At 38.9% G+C, this 10446-nt stretch overlaps 1 protein-coding gene across 1 annotated transcript; it reads right to left on the bottom strand.

Moving 5' to 3' along the window:
- Positions 1–677: 677 nt before the first annotated feature.
- CDCA2 (cell division cycle associated 2) lies at positions 678–9844 on the bottom strand (the record flags this gene model as incomplete). The annotated part of the gene is made up of 12 exons (XM_079547376.1): positions 678–1517; positions 1950–2104; positions 2556–2730; positions 3424–3564; positions 4016–4071; positions 4687–4765; positions 4857–5080; positions 5603–5687; positions 5988–6223; positions 7960–8104; positions 8736–8866; positions 9505–9844. The coding sequence occupies 12 exons, from the start codon at positions 9842–9844 to the stop codon at positions 678–680; spliced, it is 2607 nt and encodes an 868-aa protein (XP_079403502.1).
- Between the last annotated feature and the right edge of the window lie 602 nt (positions 9845–10446).

The raw sequence follows: 10446 nt of genomic DNA, 5'->3' as shown, positions 1-10446 counted from the left end.
GACACAAATACAAAGCCTGAAATAAAACATCAGGGAGTCTGTTTTGACAACTTCAGTAATGTTTCTATACAAGTACAAGATGAACAGCATTTAATCAGTGAAGTTTCTTTCAAGTTGCATTAGGAGTTCTTGTCTCAGGAAAAGCTGATGATGTCTGCAGAGAAAAGTAAAACATGCATAAAAATGAAACTGTTCTGTTTGCTTTCCAGCTTTATAAAAGCAGCCATGTTCATGAAATATTTTATTCCATCTCAATAATGGTAAAAACAAGGTCACAGAAGAGACCATTTTCAGCAGGAAGCTCTATTTACTGAAAGGTGACACAGGTATTTCACTGGGGCTGACAGAACAGAATGAGAAATGAAAGCAACACCAACTATTTAAAGGGCCTGTAGTCATTTCTTATTTCTACACTGCTCAAACCAGAAGTACTGAAACAATAAGATGACAGGTCAGCTGAGTATTATGCAGTGTATGCACAGCACACACACAGGATTTTAAGGGCCCAGAAATGAAAAATCAGTTCTAAGATACTCAGAATATTAATAAGGAAATAACAAGTAACAATTTAAGTGGAATAGAAAATTAGTATCTTATTTCTAGTCAAACTCACAAAAAGAACATAAGAATCTAATACTGACCTTCACTTAAGAAAATGAGAGGCAGCTGAAACCTCACTACGTGGTAATGCTATTTTGAAGAGGTATGTTCATTTCTTCAGAGTATTCTTGGCTACTGCTGTCTCTCCTATATACAGAATTTGTTATGCTCCTTTTCCTGGTTTGAGACCAAGTTCTTGTTTCTTGAGGTGTGGATACACAAATGCTTTTCCTCCTCCTTCTGCAAGGACCACCAGCAACATGAACAGATTCACTGTTCTCCTTCCCTGATGCTGCAAACTGGATGTGATTTTCTTCTTGATGGTGAATATTCCCAGATTCTGTTAGGACAGATGTGCTTATTCTTCTCCTGGTTTTACAGGCGGGAGCTAGCAGAGAAGGGTTCTGCAGAATCTCATTGGTTACTTCAATCCATGCAAGTCCTTCAATTTCTGCATCTTTCTGTAGTCTCATGCTGCGTCTCACCCGACTTGTTTCACTGCTCATACTTGACTTTCTTCTCAAGGGCTTTTTTAAAGAGTTACTTTTTAGCTGTGGAGCAGATAAAACTTCTTCAACATCAAAAGAAAACTGAAGGTCCTCTGCAGCCATTTCAAAATGAGACTTTTCAGTAGGAGGAATATTCACAGTACTGCTACTTCTTCTTTTTGGTGGCCTACCTCTTGAAGACCTTTTAGGTGGACACTCAGTTCTTTGGAGAGTCTCATGTACATCAGTGTCCTCTTGGTTTGGAAATTCTAGCTCTGATAGCCACTCTTCCTTCTTTGGGAAATCTCCCTGTAATTTCTCATGTTCTATCAAGAAATCACTTTCTGTTTTCCCTTTTAAACATGCAGTCTCTTCAGCTTGATGGAAATATGTATTGAGAACATCATTTGTGTCTGGCACATTTGGAAGCTGCAAAGAAAAAAAATTAGAGGCAAAAATAATCCATACAAAATTTGTTTCAAACAGCTGATAATTAAAACAAGTGCTCTAGATTTCCTCACTAAGTTGAGTCATTCTCAAAAATAAAAGCTAAACAACTAAAAAAAAAAAAAATCCAAATTCATGGAACCCCACACGTTGGAAAGAACCTGCTCCAAAGAGGAATGCAGTTTATGCTGCTTGAGGCCTTTTCAGCCAAGTTCAGAATGACTCCTTGCAAGGATGCAGATTCCATGATCTCTCCAGGCATCCTCTTTCAGTGTTTGACCATTAACAGCTAATTTTCTTTTTCCAATTTCCCTAAAATCTTCTTTATTATTTTTTTTTAATATAACAAAACCAAGCACAAGACTTACTTTCTAGCACTAACATTAAGTAGATCAGAAACAGACTTCAGATCACCTGAAACACTGTATTGCTGGGGCTGCCTTCTTCCACAGCACCCAGTTCCTCAGAGCTTGGATACACGTGAACAACAGGGATGATTTTCTCTCCCAGTCTTTCAGTCACTTGCTCCTGTTGAACATCATTATGAACATCCCTGGGTGTGGAAAGATCTAAAAATACAAGGAATGATACATGGTTACTTGGCTCCAGTTGTGAGTGCATGATTTCTGAAGTATTACAATAAAAAGTCTCTAGTATTTTACCACATAGAAGACTACTAAATAAGCATTCCACATAAACAGCATTAAAAAAAACTCCCCAGAAAGCTACTGCACATCATGTTCCTATTTGTCAGTATCCAGTAGAAGTACAGAATCTTTTTTTGTGGTGATCTTTTCACTGGAGCCCTGTAAGAGTTAAATTTATGCAGCTGGAGACTAATAATCTATTAGATGCTTTGGACTCTGCTTTATTTATTTCTACTTCATTTTACTCCAGAAGCCATTAAAAGTGAAAAATGCATATTGGGCTCTTTATCTGTGCACAGAACTGTTTTGTAAATAGCTATGAAATAAAAGCAAAGGAATGACTAAGGCAAAATAAGACTAAAGAACACATCACCTGGAAAATGTGCAATTGTCTTTGGTGAATTTGGAGATGAGGAAGAAGAGAAAACTTCTGGAATCTCAAGGATAGGACTCAGAAGAGGTTTCTTTGAAGCCATTTCTCTTTCCCCATATAAAGATTTCTTCACTTTTCTCTTTCTTCTTTTCCCAAAGGTTGCACGTTTTGTTTTCTGAAGAGATCAAGAGGACCACATTAGAGCACAATGCAAATACAAGGATCCTTTTGGAAAACACCACAAAGTAATTTGCACCATTACTGCATTTTATGGAAAATAATTATCTCCCTACAAATTATGCCCTGCTTGTTCTGCTTTCTTCATATGAATCTAAAAACTACAATATAAAGAATTATTTCTCCAATGAGATCTGATTTTTGACTTAACCAAATTAAGAAATCAAGGAGTTTTTCAGATCAAAACTCTCTATTTCCAGTTTTATTTGCTCTCCTTTCCAACACACAAAAGGCTCAAATACTTCAGAGGCCTCACACCTTTGTAACTCTTAAAGCAAACTGGGCAAGTTCAAAGAATTATCAGCTGTGTGCAGTTGACAAGGGAACCACAAGCTGAAGTCTCAAAAGTTGTGCTCTTCACTTCTGAAGTGCCTTCTTTACCCTACAAGCACTGAAAGCCCTGCCAGTCAGCCCAAACAATACGGGGTGATGGTAAGTCAAGGAAAACAAGAGACAGACATGGTGAGGAAAGTATTGGCAGCAACAGGAAACAAAAACACCCTTTAGAAAATCTGTAACATAAACATCAAAATAACCATGGAAAACATACAAGAAAGAAGACTGATTGTGTGAGATGTTGGGACAGAGAAATAAAGGCAGCATTCACCAACATCACTGGGCTGTCACTTACTTGCTTCTTTTTGGCAGCAGAGGCAGTCACACTCTTTGGTCTTTGCAGTTCATTCTTCCTTGGATTTTTAACGTCTTTAGCATTCTTAGTGCTGGTTGCTCTTGAGATGCTGCAGTCAGTGCCCTCGGAAATGGTGCTGTACTGTTGAAGAGTAGGAATTTTAAGTTATTGGGGTGAATTGGGGTGAATTAGGTGCATGCTTGTTTCCTCAAAAAAGGAACACAGTGCAACAGCCCTAAGAAGCCCTCTGTGACTACATGTCAGTGACTGAAGCCCTTGATCCCATGACAGCCTATGGATATCTCTCTTCCAACTTTGACAACTCTTTGGAAAAGTTCCTGCAACAGTTAACAGAAATAGTAAGCTTAAGCATCAGATTGTAATCCAAGCTGGTTCTAATAACTGAAAATCCACTTCCTGTCAAAAATGAGATTTCCTTCGCTGCACCAAGTGGAGATATTTCCATCTACCTGGGTATCTATAATTCTGATATCTGAGGATGCAAAAGCTCTGATGTACTTCAACAGATATGCAAAAATATCCTTGTTGGAAGAAGTAGAGAAAACAAAACCCCACCACTGAAGAACCTCACCTTCCTTTTAGTAGAGGAGCGAGTCGTTTTCATGTCTGATTTGTCAGTTTCTGCTTCTATACATTAAGAAAATAAGAATATTGGTTCAGATCAACAGAAGTCAATCATATTTTGAGGAAATTATTCACACCATTTTAACACTACGCACAGCATGTTTAGATCTTAGCCTTGAGTAGGATTTTGTGCACAAAAAGTTATCAAACATGGCAAGATTAAAAAAAAAACCAACAACTTGTTTTACAAAGTAGATCAGAACAGAACAGAATAATACTCAGTAACAAAATAATTAACACCAAGTTTTCTTTGAGACACAAAATTACAAATATCCTCCTCTATTTTCTTACAGCTTTGCTCACTATTTTAAAACCATCAGTACCACAATATCATAAATCCAGATAATAAGCCCAGTTATTTGAAGCAGTAAGCCTGACTATATCGCCTTTTGTGCGGAAAAACACAAGCTCAAATAACGTCCAGTTAATCTAAACACTAGGCAAACTCTGGCAGCTACTGCAATGACCTTTACAGGAAAGGAAGAGCATTTAACTTCAGGCACAACACATCCCATGTCGAGCAAACAAACAAAAAAAAACAACACAATCGTGTCATCTCTCAGTTTTCAGGTACAGAAAGATGTAGCGTCTAATGACAAAAATATGACTCAAGATTACCTTCTGCATTTTCAACAGGTAAGAGCTTTTCTGAAACAACAGAGCTCTCCTGTAGCTCCTGAGGAGGCTCAATACATTCCTGTAAGATAAAGGAAAAAAAGGTAATATGTTGAACACTTAAAGAGCTGTGAGAAGCTGTTGGTGCAGCTGTAAAGAAAACGAAAGCTTACATCACTGCAATCGAAGTTTGGCTGAGTTAATGGCTCCTCTGTGAGCCCTGCCCTCGTGCAAGGGCTGCCATGTGCTGACCCCGAGCGGCAGACCGGCGTCGATCCTTTGCGCAATGGAGTATTTGCAGGCAAAGTTTTATCAAATATTTCTGGGCTGAGATCTTCTCCAAAAGTCACTTTTTTCTTCTTCGCCCTTCTGGGGCTGCACTGTTCAGTTCTCTCCACTGCAATAAAATACAGCAACTGCTTAGCAGGCTTAAAGCAGAGCTTTCACAGAACAGAGACTTTTCAAGGCCTTTTTACAGGTCTTAACATTCCCTTAAATAATCACCACCAACCAAACAGCAAAATATCGCCCTTAGACATCAATTCTACAGGAACTTTTAGTTTAGCATTATCAAGATATATCAAGATATATCATATCAAGAAATGAGGAAAAAAGAAAATAGAAGTCTAGAAAACACCAGCTATCTCTCAAGTTGTATCTGGTAACTGTAAAATCTCATGAATAACAGGATTTTTTGCAATATTGGTATCAATATCACTATTTTTTATATTAAATATTTTCTGAAGTGTATTTTTTTTTCCCTTGGTAACTTCATTTTCTACTTCACACCATACGTTACCACTTATGAGCTACTTCAGTGGTGGTTAATCCATAATACCCTTCAGATCTTGCAAATCTTGCAATTTACAGAACAACAACAGAAGAAAAAAAGAAAAACAAAAAAAAGCCTGAATCAAACCTGTTTGCAGCGCCTCACAGATGTGATCAGAGAGTGTAAAAGATTCACCTCCTCCTCCTCTGTGAGCAGCATTGTTTGAACATTCCTATCAAATGTGATAAGAGAACCTATTAAGTACCATTTAAGGACTGTCCTTTCTCATATCAAAAGCGACAAAAACTCCCTCTGAAGGCAAACTTTGTAATCAGCACAACTCTAACAAACCTATTTGTTGTTCTGAGTAAAACTTAAAGCATCAAAATGGATCTTCTCATAAGAAGAAAGCTTCAAACCAACCACGATACAAACAGAGAACCACTGATAACCATCTCCAGTGCATACAAATAGTCAGGAAGCATCTTAAAACACGAATCAATCCCACTGCGATGTGATTTAATTAACCAACCTTCACGCAGTCCATCAGTTGCTTCACTGGTGTTTTCTTCAGCACAGACCGCAGCTGGGAGCCGCTCACTGTGGATTCCATTAACGAAGCAGCCCTCGTTTGGAGCGGCGTGACAGGCGGCTCACTTCCATCATATATCCCCACAGCCAGTTCTTCTGCAAAATTAACCTTTTTCCTGCTCTGATCTGATATGACATTACTTCTGACTTCTTTACTGATATGGTCAGGACTGAAATCTTTAAAGCAAGTATATAAGAAAATTAAAAGACTGAAGTAAAACTGAGAAGCCTTCAGCATCAGCTCTATGAAAAGCAGTGTACACCCTTCCACAGTGGCTGTCAACTACATTCAGTGTCTCAAGAAAAATCCATTCTCTGAATGTTTGCTGCTGTTGTGCCATATTTACATTCACATTTTGAGCAATTTATGAAATAAAAATGTGAAAATTGAGCATTACATGAAGATTTCTGGGGAGGATTTCTCTGCCTCAGAGTCTCTCACTCCCCTCTGCTTCACAAACACAAATTGCTCAACTGTATTTTTCCTTAAGAACGGTCCAAACAACAAAATTAAGGGCTGAATGGACTGCAATATGAAGTAATTTTTTTCCCTGTCATTATATGCTCTGTTAGCTTTTATCTCAAACTTATTTCAGGTTTCTGCTGCATTAAAAATTGTAGCCAAGATGATGAGCATGGAGTGAGTGCTTGTCAAACAACTCTTTAGATACATTCTAATTGTTTTTCTTTCTTTAATAAGAATATAACAAGATAGTAATAGTGATGAATCCTCTTACCACGGCTTGTTTCTAAGATATCTCTAATTAGAACAGCCTCCGAATACTCGATAGGACCGCCTTGCTTATAAGTCTGTTCCTAGAGAAGTTGCAAGAACAGAAAGATGATAGAAATAAGCACATATATGATAAGGCAGAGGTCAAACTGATCTGCTGGGTTTTGTGCAGCTCTTCACAAAACTGACATTTCTGACATCTGTGTTTGCCAAATGTGTGAATTCAACGTGCCACACAGTGACACAGCTGTGGACTCACAAGGAATTTACACATATTTAAATTTCATTAATAGCATAACATGAGCCTTCTTTGTAATTATCAGAATAACTTTGCTGCTTACAGCATTCCCACCATCCATAACACAGCATCTAACCAGATTCTGCTTCCCTTCACAAGGCAAATTCTTCCCAGGGAGATTTGCTGTGCAGTTTACTTTCTTTGCCCACACGTGGATAAATACCTTTGGAAGAGCAGCCGGCTCAATGACATCGGGCTGTAAAGACAAGATGGTGCATAACCTCCTACCAGACTTATTGCTATTGCTCAAGTTTTCTTTTACATTTTCTTTGAAATCAGCTCCATTGCAGTCAGACATGAAAGCTTCACTCTTCTGATCCAGACTGTGTTCTTTTGTGACAGGTGCTTTGTTCTGAGCTACTGTGATTAAAAATAAACCACAATTTCAGATTATTCTGTTAATGCTATTTTTGTGTTTCTTCACACACAAAAAAGATTAAAGAAGGTATTTTTTGAATTAGTAAAAAAAAAAAATAAAAAAAACCATGAAATTTTTACTTCTACTTTGAAAATAACATTAGCAAATCTTCAATAAATAAAAAAGTTCTATAAATGTTATCAAGACCAGCATAGAATCACAGCAGTACAGCCTTCTCACAGTTGCCACAGCATTGCCCTGACTTGCTTTTGCAGTATGTACTTTTTAAATTAGGAAATAAGGAAATTCACAGTAATGGAACCCAATTTCTAAATGTACCTAAAAGCTGTTGAACAGAAGATTGCACATCACATTGAAGACAGGTAAGAGTTACAATCAAGAAAACCTCAAGCCAAGCAAAAACTCCCAAACCATCATCAGCTCTCACAAAAGAAAACATTTTCAGTGTCGTTTCATATTTATTGGCTGAAAGGAAGCCCTAACATTTAAATCAATGAACTTACAGCAGCCATCTTCCCGAAGAGCAGCAGATACTTGTGAGAGTCCAGAGAAACCCGTCTTCCCTTCAGCCTCTTGAACTGACTTAAAAGTTCTTTGAAAGATATCCATTTTGCTCCTCAGTGACCTGGCAGACTGACAAGGACTCGCCTGCTAAAAGAAAAATCAGTGTCAGCAGACACTTTTTCCAAGATGACATGCAATTTTTTCAGTTCTTACTCATACCTTTGACATAAAGCACACTCAGGGAAGAAGCAAGTATTTTATCTCAGTGCTGCTTTACTCATATGGTCAAAAAAGGAACAGCATCAAGAAATTTGTTGTTCTCTTTTCTAATCTGTCCCCCTAGGCCATTTCCAGAATTTATTTACTGTGAGTCTGTGTTGGTTTGAATTAAAAACAAGTCTGACTTCAAATTAAACAAAAAAAAAAAAAAAAAAAAAGAAACATTACTGATGTTAGTATTTACTTAAATCTGAACCATCCGAGTTTAATTTGCCAGATATCTAAGTGCGGTGAATGCAGATAAATGAAAGTTATGGTAAGTGAAAATAGACAAAAAAGATTCCAGACTCTACAGAAACAAAACCAGCATCAAATTTCTATTTTAAAATAAGGTGTCCAAGGAAAATGAACAAAATAAGGCCACAGTTATTTCTTCTACTGATCCCTTCCTTGGATTTTATTTTCTTTCTGCCAGCAGGTGTTAAATTGGAAGACTTGCATATTGATCCCTAGGGGAATTAAAATGATGCATTAGACACTTGAGAACGATCCTCACCTGTGCAAAATCTTCTTTTTGCCTGTTGCTTTTCTGCTGGGCAAGATATTGAATGAGGGTATTGTTTTCTGGAGACCCTCGGGCTCCAATGGCTGATCTTCGTCTCAGCTTTAGTGCAGCTGGAGACTTAGCTGAAACAGAGACAGGAGGGAAAAAAATACAGTGAAGATGCACAGCAGAACATTGTTTTAATGTTCAGGTTTTTTTTAAAAGAGCGCTTTATGTTTATTTATAGAAACAACCTTATTTAGCTGCTCGGCTCAGAAAACTGTTAGAGAATCACAGAATCACCAAGGGTGGAAAAGACTGACAAGATCATCCAGTCAAGCCCTTCTCTTTCATGTTGTTCTTCAATCAAGTCCCTGAAAACAGATTCTAAAACTGCGTACAACAGAAAAATAAGACCTGGGCCTCTGTTTTTCCAGGTAAGAAAATAAGAAAGAATAAAAAGCAACTATACCGTATACCAATAGAGAAACTGAAGTGTTTTTTTGGTTTTTCAATTGCAATTTAGAAACACAAACAATACTTGCAGGGCTCACCTGACTACTCCCATATTAAACTCACTGACAGCTGATCACCAGAACAGAAGAAAAGTAAAAGAGAATTAGAGCAAATAGGGAATGAAGTCAAATTCCTACCCTCGGACTTACTCTAACTCAGCTGGTCACCATGAGCCTGACTGAACTCAGAAGCTTTTGATAAGGGATTGGACTGGACAGTCCTCAGAGAACAGCAGACAGCACTGATCACTCCAGCCTTGCCTTACCTGTAGATCCATTAACAAAGCTTTCTGGAGTAATCCCAAAATCAGCAGTTGTTACAGTTGCAAAATCAACACTTATCCTCCTCTGTTTCTCCGATAATCCACGGTAGGATTTTTCTTCTGCTTTGACTCTTGCAGGCGTCGAGTAGCACTCATCTCCCAGAGGCGTGGGTCTACCTGAAACATTCTCCTTGCTGCTCAGTGGCCGGGCAGCTTCACCAACCACAGCCCTTTTTGGAGTATCAGAGGGGCATTCTGTGCCCTGATGGCTCTCAGCATCCCCTGCATCGAGGTGCGATCCCTGCTCTCTCCCATTGCTTACATTCTCTTTCTCAGATGCCATTTAGGCTTTGGGCTCAGTCACTTTACAAAGCTTCCACTCTTCTGACTGGGATCTCTTCCTTCACTGCAGGATTTCTGCTCTCATTGCTGTCAGCTTCCAGCACAGCATCTATCACCTTTGACCACGACGAGTTTTTAGCCTAAAAAACTGCCGACTTGCTCTTTGTTCTCCTACAAAGGCAGCTCCCTGTCAAAAAGGACAAGAAGTTTTAAGCTATTTGATAAGGAAAAGAGTCCTCTGACGATGTGAAATGACTGCAGAGCCAGGAATTCCCCGACGGGGGAACAGGGAAAGCCTTCAGCCCAGAGCATACAGAAACGGCCAAGGAAACGGGGCCGTGCCTTTACTTCAAACGTATAAATCCCGCGTTTAATACGCGTTTTAAACGCAATCACATCGCAGTTTACAACAAGTACGAGCAGTTTAAAGGGGAGGGGAGGCTGTTTAGGACGCTCACATATTTCGCACTCGGTTTCTCAGATTTTAAAGCTCAGGGAAACGGGCTGGGAGCTTTCGTTTCCACAGCAGCCCACGCGGCCACGCGTTCGGTTCCACGGGCGGACGAGGCGGCGCAGGGCGGAGCGGCCACACGGGGCATTTTA

The sequence above is a fragment of the Tetrao urogallus genome (assembly GCF_951394365.1).
Source record: "Tetrao urogallus genome assembly, chromosome: 27".
NCBI lineage: Eukaryota > Metazoa > Chordata > Aves > Galliformes > Phasianidae > Tetrao > Tetrao urogallus.
The sequence above is the reverse complement of the archived record's forward strand: the minus strand, read 5'-3'. Positions and strand labels throughout refer to the sequence as shown.